We start from the raw sequence: 18,290 nt of genomic DNA, 5'->3' as shown, positions 1-18,290 counted from the left end.
CGGCCACAGTCACAGCCGCGGCCACGGTCAGGGTCACCCGGACCTGCCGTGCTCAAGCTGCGTCCCTGCCGCTCGCCGCCGTCACGATCCGCGAGGTGCCTTGCTTTGCCTTAGCGAGCTTCTGGCAGGCCACTGAGCTAATTTTTGCGGCCTGGGTGGGGGAGGAGGAAGCAAAGGAGGAGGGCCAAGGGAGGGCAGGGCAGCGCAGGGTGGAGAGCCACCGCCTTCTTCATAAACAGGCGGGCGTGGGTGCGCATGGGGCGTGCGGGTAGCGGGGGCTGTGGGCGGTGAGCTGCGCTTGCTGGCCCGGAGCAGTGGCCCGCACCGCGGTCCCTTCCCGGATCGGCCAACCTTGGTGCGGGAGGGGCGGCCTGTTGGGAGCAGGGTCCATCATGGCCAGCGGCAGCTGTCAGGGGTGCGAAGAGGAGGACCAGGAAACTTTGAAGAAGTTGATAGTCAGACTGAACAATCTCCAGGAAGGAAAACAGATAGAGACGCTGGTCCAAATCCTGGAGGACATGCTGGTGTTCACCTACGCTGACCACGGTAATCATTTGCAAAGAAACTGTTCCTTTATCTACACCCCACCCCCGCCCGCCCCCGCGCCTCTTGGCAAACTTTCTCTGCTGCTCTTTGCACAAACCTGCACTCTCGGGAAGCCGCAGGCTCCACTCCTTAGCGTGGAAAGGAGATGAGGGTTCTAGGAAGGGCTCGCGCTTACTTCTTTTGCCCCCCCTACCCCCCCCCCNCCCCCCCCCCCCCCCCCCCCGCTCCCGCCTTTTTCAGACTTCAAGGGGTTGCCACGGTGAATGGTGATTTTGCTCTTTCCCCCTACCCCCTTCTTTTCCAGCCTCCAAGTTATTTCAAGGCAAAAATGTCCACGTGCCTCTGTTGATCGTCTTGGACTCGTATATGAGAGTTGCGAGTGTGCAGCAGGTAAAGGAGTGATCATTTCGCCCATTCCCCCGTCTTGGAATTTGATGTTTTCTTGTCAATGTTATGTACTCAGAGTTCTGAGTCATTTGTAAGATTTGGCTTGACTCTGACTGTGATTTTAAGATGGAAATGTTGTCATGTCCTTATCAGAAGTTAACGGTGTAAAAGGACTCCCTAACTGTGCTCCCTAGTTGTCTGTGAAAATTAGTTTATAGGATTGTCTGACAATGTGGATTGTGGTAGGAGGTGAATAATAATGGGATGAGGTTTAGCTCTGTGATCGGCTATGTGAGTTCATCAGTATTTAAATCAAATTATTCTAACAATCTTTCCAATGTACAGTATACTGTACAGATGACACCATTGTGAATAGTTTATGAAAGGGGAATCATTCACAGTAATAAAATGAATAATAATTAAATTGATAAAATAACTTGCAAACTTTCATAGGGTTAAGGGTTTTTTCCCTCCCAATCTGAAGGCGGATTTCTATTTTTCTTTAGCTGTAGTATGCCTTGTATTGTATAATGAAAGTAACATTTTACAATTCCTCTATCAGTTTAAATTTATACTTTTCAACTGTTTCCATATAAAAATGAGTGCAGAAGTGAAACATAGAATCTATACTATAGGAAACCCAGAAGTTTGCTAAATATTTTGAAAAGGAGCCCAAGAAGATAACTAAGGATGATTTACAGTCAGAACAAAATTATTGCTTAACACACCATTTTCCTTCGTAGATTTTGAGAGAGGATTGAAATCAGTGTTGTCATTTGCAAGTTAAGGTCCTGAAGGGAAAGAGAATTGAACTTTGAACTCTACCGAGGTGCAGTCTTAGTACCTACTTGCCAGGCTAGACCCTTGTAAGAATTATCTGGATCTCTAAATCTGTGTCCATCCACCTTTATCTTTATTCTTATCTCAGTATCCAGCTAGTGCTGGCTGGGCGAACCATTTACGTAGCTTCTTTTATATAAGGACATTGTCATCTGGGATAAATGCTTGCTTTTATTTTTCTTCAACTGAAATATTTACCATCTGACTATTGATTTTTAGGCTGTTAGCAAACAAAACTATGAAAAGACAGAATACTGTACTTAAAAATAATTAAATAAATTTTAAAAAACTATGAAAAGATGGAAGCAGGATAAAGATACTGTTCTTTTTAGCATCCAATGTCAGAACTTTGTCCATGAAATTTGAGTCACTTTTTAGTGTTGGCTTTCTTCTGTTCACATCATCCCCTCTCACTTGCCTCTGCTTTCTTTGGTGTTCAGAAGTCCTCATCTGGCACCCTCCATTCCTTGGATTCTGTGCTTGATGGAGCCACCCCTGCTGCTGGGTGCCACTAGAACCATTGGGCCCTGGGTGGGCTTTGGTCTGCAGGGTCCTCAAGAGACAGTGCTAGACTTGAGAACCAAGGGGAGCCTGGAACATGCCCACCACCCAGCTCTTCCTCTCAGGAACTGCCTGATCCTGGACATGTTTGTCAGGAGTGGTTATGAGTATCACTCAATACCCTCTTCCAGAGACAAAGTATGCAAGAAAATAAGGAATTGTTGTCTGACTTGGTAAATGGAATAAAATGATTAGATTTAGCATATTAATCTGCAGAAGGCATTATATTCTATCATTTGATTTTCACTGGTGTGTGACTGGCTAGTTTTTCCTCTGAGTAAGTGGCTTATTTAGGATCACACAACTAGTGACACAGTCAGGATGCAAGTCTTCACACACTTAGGAATCACTCTTCATTGTATAGTCCTCCAGCTACCTGAATGCACAAGCTTTCCACGCAAGTAAAAAGCATAACAGTTTGGTGCAAATGTTGTGGCCAGGCCAGGCACAATGCTGTTATCAATTTTAATTGTCACCGATGTTATCAATTGGCTGTAGATAGGGATTTCTCACTGACGTTTTAATAATTCACTTAAAAGAAAGTAGGGGTTTTTTCCTCCACAGTTCTTCATATCACTGGTATAATTAATGCAGATATTCATTCATACTTTGTATGTTGGATTAGTTGGAAGTGCTAAGTGAAAAGCTTTTAATGATGAAATTAAGGAGTTCAGGTAAATTACTCTTGAAAAGGATATTTTGTTTCTAGACTTCATTTAACATGATAGTTCAGACTCTGAATTTTTATTTTTGAGGTCTTTTCATATTTTATTCACACTCCTTAACAAGTGACAGTCTTTAGAGAATTGGTCGTTAGCCAGCCGCCGTATTACTTCTTATTTCCTGCCAGTCCTCTGACCATTTCTCTGGGCTCCTCATTTTTACGTTACTTCTTTTTACCCACGCAATTTCAAACTTCGAGGTAAGGGAGCAAAATAAATGAAGGTGACTAAAATTTTCTTTAACCCCCTTGACTCTTTTTCCATTGTGCATTAGTTAGATCCCTGAGTTCACAGAATAATTATAATAAAGTGAGAACGACCAGCTTAATTGTACTGTAACTGCTCAGGAAGAGAGACTTTCCTCTTTGAAAGATAAGCTTTTCATTGGATAGGTGAATGGATCGATTGCTGTCTCTGCTTCGACGCCAGCAGTTCGACAGTATTTAATCATAGACGCCCCAGTTGTCTCAATCTCTTTGCAAAGCAATTTCTGATGCTGCTGCTTCACCAACCAAAACAAAAGAGGTATTCTCCCTGAGAAAGCCTTGCAGTTACAGAAATGAATATGGCATCCTATGTGACTTACGATGAATTTCCCACTGGAAGCTGTTTCAAATGTTATTTCTTAAATACTTAGGGGGAAAAGTCTCCAATGTGTTTTGTGAAAGCACAAAAATAGCCAGTTTCTATGACAGCTGGATTGTCAATGTCTCTTCAGCTTATGCGGGGGAGGAGGTCCTACCGAAATACAGGAAAAGTAGCTGTCAGAAATTGCTGCCTTGTCAAGCAGTTTGAGAGTATGTAAAAGGAAGTAAAGCAATCCATGCTTAATCCAGAAAAAATCCAGAAATGATATTGTAAAGAGATCTTGTATAATTATTTTTATCTTGTGTAATCCACCTCATTTCTGTAAACGAATAAGAAACTTGTGCCATTATTCCTTATTGAATGCACAGAAATGTCTCATCTTGTCATTCAGTTCTCTGCATCACTCAATTCTACTAATGTATCCAGTTTAGAATGAAGATATATTTTAAAAGCATGGATGGACCTGTAGAGCATTATGCTAAGTGGAATAAGCCAGTCAAAGACAGACAGATACCATATGACTTCACTCATATGTGGACTCTAATGAACAGAATGAACTAACGAGTAAAGTAGAGACAGACTCATAGATAGCAAGGCGGAGGACAAATGTCAGGGAGAGGAGGTTGGGGGGCTGGGTGGGGAGGTGGAGGGATTGAGAAAAAATTCATGGGCATGGACAACAGCGTGGTGATTGCTTGGGAGAGGGAGGGCTGGGGGAGGTGGAGGAGGGTTAATTTTATTCATTTATCACCATAAATGAAATGGTGATAAAAGAAGACTTGGGGTGAACAATAGAGTTACAGATGATGTGGAATTGTGCACCTGAGATCTATACAATTTTGTTAATGACTGCCATCCCAATAAATTCAATAAGAAGGGAAAAATACCCAAAATAAAGGCACCAGTAAGATAACATTTTGTTTGAAATGTGAAAGCAACTAGGACATTTTAAAAAAATATTTTATTTATTGAATTTTAGAGACAAAGGGAGGGAGAAAGAGAAGGAGAGAAACATCAGTGTGTAATCGATTGGTTGCCTTTCTCTCACACCCTCAACCAGGGACCTGGCCTGCAACCTGGGCATGTGCCCTGATGGGGGCCAACCACTGGTGAACGGTTGGTTTGTGGGTTGACACCCAACCCACTGAGCCACAGCAGTCAGGGCAAGCCTAGGGACATTTTGATGTCTCCAGCTCATCAGCTCATTTTTAGGTGTTCTAAAGAAACCTAGAGAGGTTCTTTGAGAAATTCTGTGTCCTCTCTATGCTATGATGCCTTTCTCTTTTTTGAGTAACAGATGTTACATTGTCATCAGATGAAGCTTTTTCCCTTGCCAGTCTCTCTAGGCCTGTTACCTGGGGAGCAGTCTTTCCTGATAACTTACTTTTTGCTATAAAAATCCTTAAGTTTCCCTAATCCTCCATTCCAAACCACTTCATTTTTCCTCTTATTAAAATTTTCATTTTTAGACCTTCTACTTCTTGCAGATGTGACTTAAATAATACTTGTGACTTAAGGCCCAAGTATATATAGACTTTCTTGCTTTTTGTAACTTGGTGTGTCCTTGAAAAGTATTTTTTGTGCTTGATCTTTTCTTTACTTAGACAGTGGGCACATCTATTTCCTTCGTCATTCAGAAATATGTTGTAATAGTTTCTGTGTGACCTTCTGGTATGATTTTTGGAGCAGGATGTATTTTAAGTACATGGCTTTTCTCAGGAAGCATTTTAGGTTATTTTGGTTTAAAATAACTATTTAAAAGTAGTCATCTGTTCTTCTAAGAATGAAGAGGTTCGTGTTTGACTGAAAATGTTCCATTAGCATGTTTTAAAAATGTGAATATTTGGCTTTCATGCTTTCAGGTGGGTTGGTCACTTCTCTGCAAATTAATTGAAATCTGCCCAAATACGTTGCAAAGCTTGATGGGACCCCAGGATATTGGACACGATTGGGAAGTCCTTGGTGTTCACCAGTGAGTATGACAGATGTGTCAAAACCAGCTGCATTAAATATTTCTCTATGCAGATGACCACCGTTTTCTTGGTATATTATATTTGTAACCCAAGTCAGTATATTAAAATTCTGTAAATACAAGGATATTTTTTATGGCTTGATTTATATTTATAGATAGCTTTCAACTCAGAAATATATTATCTAACTGAATTAGCAGACTAATATTCGAGGTAAAATGTCAGGTGATATTATTTTAATAATATAAACAATACCGTTGTTTGAATGATTAAGTTGTAGATTTTTGATGACTACTTATGAATTCAAACCAATAAGCATCTTTTTTTACTTTTTTAAAAACATATTTTATTTATTTATTTTTAGAGAGGGGAAGGGAAGGAGAAAGAGAGGGAGAGAAACATCAGTCTGTGGTTGCCTCTCACATGGCCCCCACTGGGGACCTGGCCTGCCACCCAGGCATGTGGCCTGACTGGGAATCCAACCAGTGACCCTTTGGTTCACAGCCTGTGCTCAATCCACTGAACTACACCAGCCAGGGCTTTTTCAAAAGTTTTTAATTGTGTAACTGATATAAACCACTAGTTCTTAAAAAATACGGGAACTAAAAAGTTAGTTCAGTAAATGGCAATTTAGAAGTTTATCCTTTAAGACATATATTTATGTATATTCATATATATATTTCAATTTATATATATATATTTAATGAGCTTAAACCATGGCTTTTAAAATGAAGAGAAAAGAAGAAATTCAAGTACACCTGCAGCCAAATCTCAACGGCTACTTCACAGCTCTGTTACTGCAGTTTGCATCAGAATGACTTCGTAGATGAGACCACATCTTTAGCCATATTAGTTAAGAAAAAATTTTCTGAAGAAAAATCTGTTTCTAGGAAAATTCTTTTTGGATAATTTTGTTTTTCTTTGACATTTAAAAACTATCTTCTCTCAGTCACTTCAGTGTTCTTTATACCTCATGTGACTTTCCTGTAATGCAGAGGAGTGGGCACATATTCCTCCCCAGGGCACATTACTTGTGAAAAATGTAATGAATGCAATAGGAAACTTTACGTCTTTGTGTTGTTTATTGGTATCAGCCACAGCTGCAGTTTAGACAAATGAGAGCTATTTGTTCATAAGTGAGCACATCTGTCCATATACATTTTTCCATTGTCCTTGAATGTCTTGCTGTTTTTTTCGGTTTCTGTTATCTAAAAAGTGTATTTTATTTATTTTTTAAATTATTTTATTTATTCATTTATTTTTAGAGAGAGGAGAAGGGAAAGAGAAAGAGGGAGAGAAACATCAATGTGTGGTTGAACTCCATCCTGGGGACCTGGCCTGCAACCCAGTCATGTGCCCTGACTGGGAATCGAACCAGCAATGCTTTGGTTGGCAGGCCTGCGCTCAATCCACTGAGCTACACCAGCCAGGGCTTTAAAAATTGTATTTTAAAGACACATATTTACAATTAATGTATGTTCTCACCTTCAAACTAATCTCTGAAATTCTATCAGTCAATTTTAAAATATTCAGCATTTAATGAGGAATTGTGCAAAATAGACCTGTAATTAGTAATTTTAACATTATCTGTCCCTTATTTGGTTGAGAATTTCAAAAGTCCCTAAAGATTACCAATTTATAACCTTAGGAGTGCTAGAAAATGCATCTAGTCATATTCTAGTACAAACCATCTGTTCAAATTAAATTCTACAGACATTTCTGTAAGGAGTCTCATTTACTCATTCACCCAGGCACTCATTTGACCATTCATTCATTTACCCTTCATTCATCAATTGTTCATTACCCGCTACTTTAGGCCAGAAGCAGTGTGAACAAGATAGAAATCTGCTGTCTTCAATGGAACCTACTAGATTATTCCCAGTAAAAAATTTACTATGAAACATCTCTTCCTATATTCAAGGACCCCATCCCGCCCAAGGCTTAGAGTACTGAAGAAGAAGAAATCCCTTGGGTAGTGACGTTAGGAATAGAGGGAATGGTGCAGGGAGAGGCGGGGGTAGCATGGGGAGGAGGAGAATCCATAGACTGTTGAAGGATGTCTAAATGGAGCTGTGGGTGCGACCTACCAGTGTGGAGCCAAATAGCATGGGGTCAGAATGGACTAAAGATTGTATAGTTTGCAATTGGTAACTCAGAGACTCAAATTTAATGAATACTACTTGAATACTTAGTATTGACATACTAGGTTCACTTTCTATTGTAGAATATTAGCAATTTTTTTCAAAAATAGTAAAATTCAATAATTTGAATATTCAATGGATTCTTAATTTACATATACAAACTAACATCTTTATGACATCTCTCTATATTTCAGTACACCAAAGGGCATTGCAGATAGTTTATAAGTTTATGTCACATACAGAAATTGGCTTGATCTCTTGATGCATATAGCTCTTTATGATATTTTAGACATAGAGTTTGGTGAAAATTGTCAATAATTAAAATTAAATATTTTGAGGAAGAAGTTATAGCTTTATATTGAAGCTCATAATGATTCCCTATTGATTGTCATGGGCCTGGCTCAGGTTTACAGAAAGAAAAAGTACATGAGTGTCAACATAAGGGATAAAATACAACAAAATGGATAAAAGGTAGGTGAGTAAAACACAATATCTAAAAAACAATAGTCTAGGTATTATATTTCACTGATCTTGAATGTCTCTTTTTAATTACAGACTGATTATTAAAATGCTTACAGTTCATCTTGCCAGTAGAAACCTGTCAACGGTTGGACTGAAGGCCCTAGATCTCCTTCTAACTTCAGGTAATATATACACACATATTTTTAATGTTGACTCATATTTAAAAAATATTTTAATCCATCTTCTGTGTTTTGACATTGTTTTAAAGTATAGTAACATAATATAACCTAAATATTGATGATTCCCCAAATTCTTTGTTTCCATTTTCTCTCATCTCCTTTCTCTAACTTTTTCTGTCAAAAATCCCACCTAATGCCCTGGCTGGTGTAGCTCAGTGGATTGAGCATGGGCCTGTGAAGCAAAGGATCGCGGTTCAATTCCCAGTCAGGGCACAAGCCTGGGTTGCAGGCCAGTTCCCAGTGGGGGACACATGAGAGGCAACCACACATTGATACTTCTCTCCCTCTCTCCTTCCCTTCCTCTCTCTGAAAATAAATAAATAAAATATTTTAAAAAGTCCCATCTAATATCTTGGGCCTTAAATATCACCTTGGATACTACTACAGACAAATTTGTATTTCTAGCCCAGCTTTGCTCCCCAAATCTTCTCCCACACCTCCTATTCCTGTTAGCTGTTGTTCTGACATGGCCTTATCGTTATTATCACTTTTTTCATGATATCTCTAATATGCTTTCTATAATATAATGTATTTTCTAGGGTATAACATAAAAGTAGTACTTAAAATATATAGCATTATTTCTTCTTAAAAATATTTTTTTATTTATTTTTAGAGAGAGCATGTGCCCTGGAATCAGCCCAGCGGCCTTTCGCTTTGCAGAATGACAATCAGCCCAGTGAGCCACACCAGTCAGGGCGATAGCATTACTTCTTTGGTGCTGGATAGATACCGTGCTTCACTTGTAAAATCCTTCTCATGGATTTAAAAACATAATCCTCAAAAAGTCCCTTGAGATGGGTACTTTATCTCAGTTTCTAGGAGAGGAACACTGAAGCACAGAGAGATTGCCTCAGCCAGGAAGTCGTAGAACCGGGGTCTGATCTCCCATGTCAGGTTCTTTCTCTGAGGAGACTTGTGGCTGGACTTGAAAGCAAAGAGCCTTGATATTGTGAAGTAGTTGTGATCACTGGTGTGAGGGACACCTGCTGGGATATAAGGTTCTGAGAAGAAAGGCTGCCTACAGGGGAGCTGATCAGGAAGAGTGGGGAGGCATTTCCCTCTGAGTGGTGGAGGGTGCTTTAGGTCAAGACAGCAGCATGTGCAGAGTTGAGAGGCCTCTGAAGATAATACCACTGGGGCTGGACGTGTGGATGGGCCTCGCTTAGGAATGAAGATCGAATAGGAGAGAGAGAAAGGAGGAAAGAAGGTGAAGGTCAGAGTGTGAGGGAAAAGAGAAAGGAAGGGGCAGAATGTCCTCACCACGTCACCATAGTCATTTATTAAAACATAGAACGAAACCTACTAACTAGTCTTAGCCGTGATTTATTTTGAACTCATCCTTGGGAGGTTTTTTTTTTCTTTTTCTTTTTTTTTTAGCAGGAAGGCAATAGTGGGGTCATTCTCCATTTGGCAATGGACAGGAAGCTGCTGAGGGTTTATGGATTTTAAAAATCCACCAACACGGGAATAGATTGAAGTCAGTTGTGTGCAGACAGGAAGTTTGCCAATGTGTTTTAGGAAGACTAGTTAATCTCAAATTCTCCCATAAAACTTTCACAAGTTTGCACTGTTAAGAAAGTTTTTAATGTGTTTTAAAGTTTATTTCAGATACTTATGAAAGGTTACTTTATGAATTGTTTTTGTTGTTTGGTGTATTAGTTAGTTGAATTAATAGTTCCTGGCACTTCCTGTTGTCCTGGAGAATTGTAAGACAGATGAGACAACATTCCTTCACCGCAGAAGTTCAGAGTTCAGCATCCCTGTCCAATATTACTTCTTGAAATGAAGAAATGTTGAATATCTGTGCTTTTCAGTTTCATGGCTAGTAGCCATACCTGGTTGGACATTTAAAATATGAGAAACTGAAATTTAATTTTATGTAGTTTTCATTAATTTAGAGTTTTAAAAACCTAGATGTGATTAGTGGGTACCAAATTGGACAGCACAGGCAGAGACATAGAGAGTATTTAAATAAGTAATTTCAATTTATTAATAGAAGTACTATAATGGATACGTGAAGAAAGCCACCAGAGGGAAGAGAACCGCTAAACTCATTGGTGGAACTTATGAGCATGGACACGGATAAGTTTCAATCCAGCTGTGCCACTTATTAGTTCTTGGGCCTTGGGCAGTTCCTTGGCTGACTTCTGTCTCAGGTTTCTTCAGTCTTCCTATTTCACAAGTAGGGATGGCCCCACCTTGTGTGGTTGTGGTGGGTTTACATGTGCTGCAGTGAGGCGCTGCAACTGCTGTCTGACATGTTACATACTATTCGAGGGTTTGCTGCTCCTACTACCACTTCCATTCTGGTACTGCTGTTTTTACTGACAGAGAGGTGTGGTTTCTGTTGTTTCTTGAATTATGGAAGAAGTATATTTGCTGTGGGAAAGGGTAGGGGCATTTTCTGCAGCTCGCGCCAGTGCAAAGGGTTATCAAAGAAAATGTTTAGTGATCAATAAGGAGTGCAGCCTGTTTGGAGTCGGCAATGCTTGGAGGGACTTGGGGCTTATGAAATAAAGCAGCCAGTTTGTGAAGGGTCATGCCTGTCAGACTGAGGAGTGTGCGAAAGCCTTAGACTGTTTCAGCAAGAGTTTTGTAGGATCACATTTGAGGGTTAGAAATATCATTCGGAGAACAAATTAGGTAGGATTTTGGGCCAAGCCCAGCAAATAAGCAATTGGGTTTGCTTTCCAGGTGAGAGATGATGTGGTCCTCAACACAATAGGAATGGAGGAAGCTAGTGCATAGGGGCTTTTCAGGATATCCGGGAGATAGAGTCAAAGTCTTGGTAATGAGTTAATTCTTTGGTTGGGCAGAGAGTGTGAAGAGAATGTGAAGAAGGAAGATGACTGGGTGGTTTCTTTCTTGGGTAACTATTGGATGATGGTATCATTGGTGAAGATAAGAAACAGGAGTGGCCTATGGCTGGGATATTCAGATAGTGTTGTTTGAGAGGCAGATAGAAATATGTTTCAGGAATTGAAGGCAAGATGTTTGGGCTGAGGATATTGATTAGGAATCACATGGTAAAGTGTACTGGGAACTGGTCTTAATTAGAAAGACACATGGAAGACCCCAGATTGGTCTAACATCTGGGGCAACTCAGTGGTTCATCAAAATAAAATGTCCACAAACCATTCATGTCCCTCATGTGAAAATTAATACATGAAATGTTAAAGTACCTGTTTACCTGGTGTATCTTTTCCTCTTCAATATAGATAAAATCACTGTTCTAATATTGGACGAAGAAACTGATATTTTCTTATTAATTTTTGATGCCATGCGAACATTTTCAACCAACGGCGAGGTCCAGAAACTTGGGTGCAAAGCTTTACAAGTGCTGTTTGAGAGAGGTATGTAAAAATGTCAAATTCTTTATTTTGATATTTATATAAGAAAAAAGGTTTATAATGGGAGGAGTAGAATATAATTATGACAACAAGAAGATATCTAAAGTTGTACTATTTATTAAGAAGTGGAAGTTGTCAGTCAGGGATAAGTAATGGGGTTCATTCAGAAGTATTGCTTGTTTTTATAGAATAATTTTTTTCATGGGTTGTACATTATATAATTGTAGTACACTTTCTTCCATTGCTTAACAAGACATAAGGTTCACTATTCGGATGTGTAGGTGTTAAGAAAGAAAATATAAAAGTGAAAGTTAAGATATAGACTAAATTTGGCTTTATGATGTTGAGTCATCTCCAGAGATTTTAGCAAATGCTAAAGGCTCTGTATAAAGAACCAAGAAGTTTACAAAATGTCCCTTAGGAAGATTTGATAACGGAAATTATTATGTAACTTTAGTTAGTTGTGATCTTTTGTGTTTCCACTGGCTTGAGCGGAAATGGATGGGGGGGTGGGCATGAGTACTTCATTTTATCGCTGTATTTTGAGAGCAGCTTTCGCATCATTATGTGAGCCAACAGTGCTAGGGACTTACAATAAGAATAATTCAGGTAACCCCTGAGTCTCTATCAGTTTACCACTCTGGTTTCTGGCAGCTCCAGAAATAGGACAGATCACCTTATACAGTTGAATTCCATCTCGTTCCAGAAGGGCTTTAAGTAGCTTATAGATATATTAGAGGAAAAATGGATGAAGAAATGGGTGAAAGAAAAATTACAGGAAGCTAAGTTGTGTTTGCTACATACATCAGGTCCTGCATAGTTTTGAAGGGGTGGACCAGAAATTTGGCGCTTTGCTTTTTAGCAGGCAAAGAAAAGGGGTAAACATCATTGGTTACAAACTTAACTTGAGATAAAAGGAGACCCATTTATGAGGACAAGCAGTGGTTCTCATGAGAGACCCGAGAAAATCCTCCCAGGGGATTCTTGCATGAGATGAGAAGGTATACACAATTTGCAAGGAGCACAAAATGTTATTTCAGTGAAAGACACTCTGTCAAGAGTCTGAACAGCATGGGCCTGATACCCAGCTGCCTGATGATGGTGCTCGGGGGAGAAGAGTTTACTGTGAGCGACGAATGGAAGAACTGCACGTCTTTGGGCTATCTTTCTTAACAGTTTTATTTTGCAACTAAGCTTTTGCTAAGAATGGAGGAAAGAACAGTTTGAAGGTTTGTTTTTTTTTGTCTTATAGGGCCTATAATTTTCTGTGTTGCAGTTTAGGGGGACATTCTTTTCCATGGAAGAAGGGCTAACATCACACTGTCACCAGCACTGTGAGACGCATCCGTGACATATGGAGAGCACTAGGGGATGTTAAGATTTTATTCAGTAGGAAGATCCATCGTGCTGACAGTATTATGATTGCAAATGTAGAGTAGAAACATCGTTGAGTTTTTCAAGGAACGTCAAGTTCTCCAGGACGTAGTGGTACCTGGAAAGTTAATTGTCAGAATTGGAAAGTATGCTATGGAAGCTGCTCCATAAAGTGGGAAAGTTTCACTCTATTCCTCATGTATTAGATGAACCTAACCACTCTCACATTACATTATATGGACTGTTGGTATAAAGTTGAGAAACAGGAAGCCGTGTTCATCATGAGAAGTGGTGCATTTCTAACATTTTTGTCAGTGCTGTTCTCAGGCTGATAAACCAGTTTTTTGTATGTGTTTGAGGTTCTCACCCAATAAAGTGACTCCAAATGGAGTTCACTGGCTTGGTCAAGAGACGTTAATTGGGAAAATTAGTGATGATAATTGTGATTTCTGATGAAATCAAGACCATCAAGACAGAGTATTGCCGTCTAATTACTTGTCAGTTGCTGAAGTCTATTCCTGTTGAACTGACTAACTTAGCTGAGCTGTCCTTCAAAAGCGTACCGTTAACCACGCCGTTTTACGTATTGTGGGATGTCCCTTTCCCAGAAGTCATGTTCATTAGTCATTGGTTAGTTTTCTTTAAAATCCCCAGAATGAAATGACAAATAATTCTGTTTTTCTGATAACTGTTCGGTTACTAATAGTTTCACATTTCAAATTCTTAAGTAATTAAAATTTTATGTCCTCTTTTAAGCTTTTTCAGTAATTTGCCTTTTATTTTTCAGTTTCGGAGGAGCAACTGACTGAATTTGTTGAGAACAAAGATTATGTGGTGTTTCTGAGCGCATTTAAAAACTTCAAGGACGAAGAGGAAGTTGTGCTTCATGTACTACACTGTTTACATTCCCTAGCAATTCCTTGTAAGTAGACTGTCTACATGATTTCTTCATTATATATGTGAAAAATTATAATGTATCTCCTTCCAAGAGGGTTTTAAAAATATGTTTTATTATTTAGCACTGGCTGGGTTGCTTAATTGGTTGAAGCATTGTCCTGTATACCCAAAATTTGTGGGGTTATACTCCCAGTCCAAGAGTATATGGGAGGCAGCCTACCAGTGTTCTTCCTCATATCAGTGTTTCTCTCTTCCTCTCTCCCTCTTCCCCCTCTTTGCTTCCTCTCTCTCTAAGATCAATAAACATATCCCTGTGTGATTAGAAATATATGGATGCTAAACCCATTCATTTATTTATTTGTTTTATTAATGCTGTACCACAGCTGGCTCTGGGCTCTGTGCTGAGGAAACAGTAGTAGACATTGTAAACATGTTCCTTACCTTTTTAGAACCCATAATACCAAGGGAAATGCAGATATTGTAAGCACATAGGTGACTGCAATATAAAGCAAGTGTTGGCTACAGTACCTAGGGTTAGGAGAACAAACAGGGCACTGGGCAAGATCGTTTAACGGAGACTTGGATGATGAACAGAGCTTTTTATGTGTCGGGGGGTGTGAGTGGAAGTGGAAGTGCAGACACCATGGCCCAGAGAGGAGGCGTCAGAAGTATAAAGATGCTGGAGCAAAAAGGGCACAGTGCATTTGAGAAAACAAAGGAGCTCAGTAAACTGTCTGAGTAAACGTGTGCATGCATGTGTGTGCACATGCTCAGCCCTTTCTTCTTGTGTGTCATTTAATGGAGGTAGGGGAAGGGCTTGATAAGAGTCAGTGGATAAGACCAGGGCATAACCAGATCTTAAGAGCCCAAAAAGCCACAGGAAGGAGTTTAAATTTCGCTTTGTTACTTGTTTAGCATATTTTGATGTTTAGAAATCTACCCATTTTTGTCACAAAAAAGTATAGGTAAGGAGTTAATGTTCTGTGCATGCTACCAGGGGTTGTCAGTGGGCTAACATAATTCCTCAGAGTCTATTACTTTTGGAAGTTTGTGAGCATTTTATATTGTATGTGTTGCCCCGGTAGGTTTATACAGGATGTGCACACATATTTATCTAGTAATATTTTCACTTTCACATATGTGAAATTGTGAGGATTAAATATGCTAAATAATGTGAAAAATGCAGACTAGCCCTGGTTATATAATGTGTTGTAACAACATTGACAGTAATATTATTGCATAATTTATATTTCATATGTATAGTATAGTATATAAAATGCAAGTGTTGTTGCAGACATGGAAATCTGCAGATGTGAAACCAGTTAAAACCCAGTTCCCTCACGAAAGAAGACTGCTTCTCTGTGATGGTTATGGAATCTGTCATGTTCTCATCCATAGGAAATTAAACACTTGGAAATAGATGGGGCTGAATGATAATAGAGAATGGGTGTATTTTAGATTTCTCTGAGTCATCCATTGTCAACAAACTGAATGTATTCTTCACTTTATACTTCTTTGACTATATTTATACATTTACTTATTTATTTTGGGCTGTCTGTGTTTGAAATTCATTGTTTTCCACCCACATCTGACATAACTCCCGTGAAAATGTGTTGATTCATAATGTAAAGGTCAATGACAGCAGCCGATAAAGAAAAGAATCAATGTTTTAAACACTGATAATAACTGAAAGACATTTGCATTTCAGTCTTAAAGAACATCATGTCCTCTATTCAGAGTAAAGGCAGAAAATTGTTTTAAGAGGCTATTTGCTTTCCTAATAACATGTTTTTCTATGTTTAACTTTTTAGTACAACTTAAATATTAAGAATATATTTTGGGGAAAACAGTTGGTTAGTATGGCTATGCTGAAAAAGGAAGAAAAATGTTTTGCAAACATTTTTTGGTTTGTTAACATTCCATTCAGACACATAAATTAGTTTTCTCCACATAGGTTCTAGTCACGCTCTCCCTCTCTCGACTAATTAATTGCTTTTCCCGGTGGATCCTTTCTTTCCTCTGTGGCTCACCAGTGTTTGTCCCACAATCACATGTTTTCATACCCGGCCTCTCCTCCCCCAGGCCACATACTTTTCCTCGCCTGTCTCGGGAAGCTTGGTTTTGTCACCAGGCATGCTGACTTCTGTGCTGCCTTTCTGGAATGCACATAGCTGACTTTAGCTTTTTAATTACGGAGCATAATCTTTATTTCTTGTTGATTTGAGGAAAATAAACAATTAAAAGCTTTTATCCAATGGACTAGTGGCTGGTGAGGAAATAGGCCCTAAATTCATTTATTTGAAAACTCATGGCCAAGACATTGTATTTTTATATTTATATAAAAACACTCTTAATTTTCCTTTTATTTTGTTTAAGATTTTATGCCAAGAAACAGGGATAAAGCAACTTTCCTTTAATGCTAGAAATGAACCCGAGGTCTTACTATAATCTTAATGAACCATATAGTGTTTTTATAGCTATTTGACAGGACATGGTATGTAAATTTGGAAATGTAAGCATTACGCTGCCTTAGATTTACAATCTATATAAGATGCCTTGGTATGCGTATTTCAAAGGAGGCATTATTATCTTACTGATGATTATGATTTCTTAAATTTAGGCAATAATGTTGAAGTGCTCATGAGTGGCAATGTGAGGTGTTACAATATTGTGGTGGAAGCCATGAAAGCATTCCCTGTCAATGAAAAAATTCAAGAAGTAAGTTGCTGCTTGCTCCACCGGCTTACATTAGGTGAGTTATAATTCTCGTTTCATTCATTATCGTTGATTATCACAGTCTATATCATGTAAGTACACATAGCATATGTATGTTTTATGTTGTTGGAAAAGTCACATATGGAAATGTTGTGAAACCGTCAACTGTTCTGTCGTACTTAGATGTCATTTTTTAAAAAGATTTTATTCATTTATTTTTAGAGGGAATGGGAAGGAGAGAGGGAGAGAAATATCAATGTGTGGTTGCCTCTCGTGCGTCCCCTGCTGGGAACTGGCCTGCAACCCAGGCATGGGCCCTGACTGGGAATCGAACCACGATCCTCTGGTTCATAGGCCCGCACTCAATCCACTAAGCTACACTAGCCAGGGCTAGAAGTAAGAGTGGTAAAAACATATGTGCAATGTAAGAGAAGTCTTATCTTACTATTAGTACTATATTTAAAGTATCATTATATAAATAGTTGACATATACAGAAAATAAGCATAGCATGTAGAAATGTGAAGCATAATACAACAAGTTTCCACCCAACTTAAGTGTTAGTACATTGCCTAGGCTGGCAAAGCTACTCTGCACTACTTGTTTCCCCTGCTTCCTCTACAGAGGTTAACACTCTCTTTTGTGTTGACAATTTTTTTGTTTTTGTTTAATACAAATGAAATTATGACAACTATTGTCTTCTGCAATTAAAACATTATGCTTATAAGACTCATCAAGTATTTTTTCATACAGTTATATAAAGTGATTTGATCATTGGTTATATGTTTGAAAATATCTACTTTTGATTGTTGGCCTGTCTTTTCGTCATCTTTATGGTAGTTTCTGTAATATAATTTAATAATTAGTTGCTTTATGATTTATCCTTTTTAATATATATTAATAAATATTTTCCTTCCCCTAAAATAGTACAGTCTATATTTTATAGCAAATCTTTATAATTTAAGCACTAATACGTTATATCTGCCTGGACTTTTTTTTTTTTAAGAAAGAAGGAGTTCAGTTTCCTTTGTACATCTTGTTAGTTATTTCTAGATATATTTTTGTTAGTATAAATGGTATATTTTTGACATTTTATTTTATTTTATTCTTTTGACTTATGAAACTTATTTTACTTATAGTATAAATTTCTCCCTTTTTTTTGCTCAATCCCTCAACAGTGTATTTTGAAACTGTGTATGCATAAAGAAAACTACAAATGATTTTTTGTATAGTGGTGTTCTTACCTACTTTTCTAAACCTATTAATTCTAACAATCTATTTGTAAGTACTCTTAGGTTTTCTATCTTGCAATTATTTAATTTGTTAGTAATGACAATATGGGTTCTTCTTTTTTTTTATTACATCTATTATTTCATTTTCTTGTCTTCTTGCATGGCCTACCATTACTAGTACAGTGTTGAATAGAAAGAGTGATAGTAGGCATCCTTGTCTTGATCTTGATTTTAAAGGGAATGCTTAAATATTCTCCCATGGGGAATA

The 18,290-nt window shown here is 38.4% G+C and overlaps 1 protein-coding gene across 2 annotated transcripts in view; it reads left to right on the top strand.

Annotated features, from left to right (window-relative positions):
- Window positions 1–221: 221 nt before the first annotated feature.
- The window catches only part of LRRK2 (leucine rich repeat kinase 2), a 135,261-nt gene continuing 117,192 nt past the window's right edge, over window positions 222–18,290 (top strand). The window contains exons 1-7 of one of the 2 annotated variants that reach the window (XM_037058156.1): window positions 222–546; window positions 851–936; window positions 5,507–5,616; window positions 8,311–8,399; window positions 11,675–11,809; window positions 13,968–14,102; window positions 16,698–16,829. In XM_037058156.1, coding sequence (XP_036914051.1) covers window positions 393–546; window positions 851–936; window positions 5,507–5,616; window positions 8,311–8,399; window positions 11,675–11,809; window positions 13,968–14,102; window positions 16,698–16,829 — 841 coding nt within the window. In that variant the 5' untranslated portion in view covers window positions 222–392. The remainder of the gene's footprint in view (window positions 547–850; window positions 937–5,506; window positions 5,617–8,310; window positions 8,400–11,674; window positions 11,810–13,967; window positions 14,103–16,697; window positions 16,830–18,290) is intronic. The other variant, XM_037058157.1, reaches the window with a different exon arrangement.

Source organism: Sturnira hondurensis, unplaced genomic scaffold (assembly GCF_014824575.4).
Source record: "Sturnira hondurensis isolate 20B ecotype Veracruz unplaced genomic scaffold, ASM1482457v3 Scaffold0009935, whole genome shotgun sequence".
NCBI lineage: Eukaryota > Metazoa > Chordata > Mammalia > Chiroptera > Phyllostomidae > Sturnira > Sturnira hondurensis.
The sequence above is the reverse complement of the archived record's forward strand: the minus strand, read 5'-3'. Positions and strand labels throughout refer to the sequence as shown.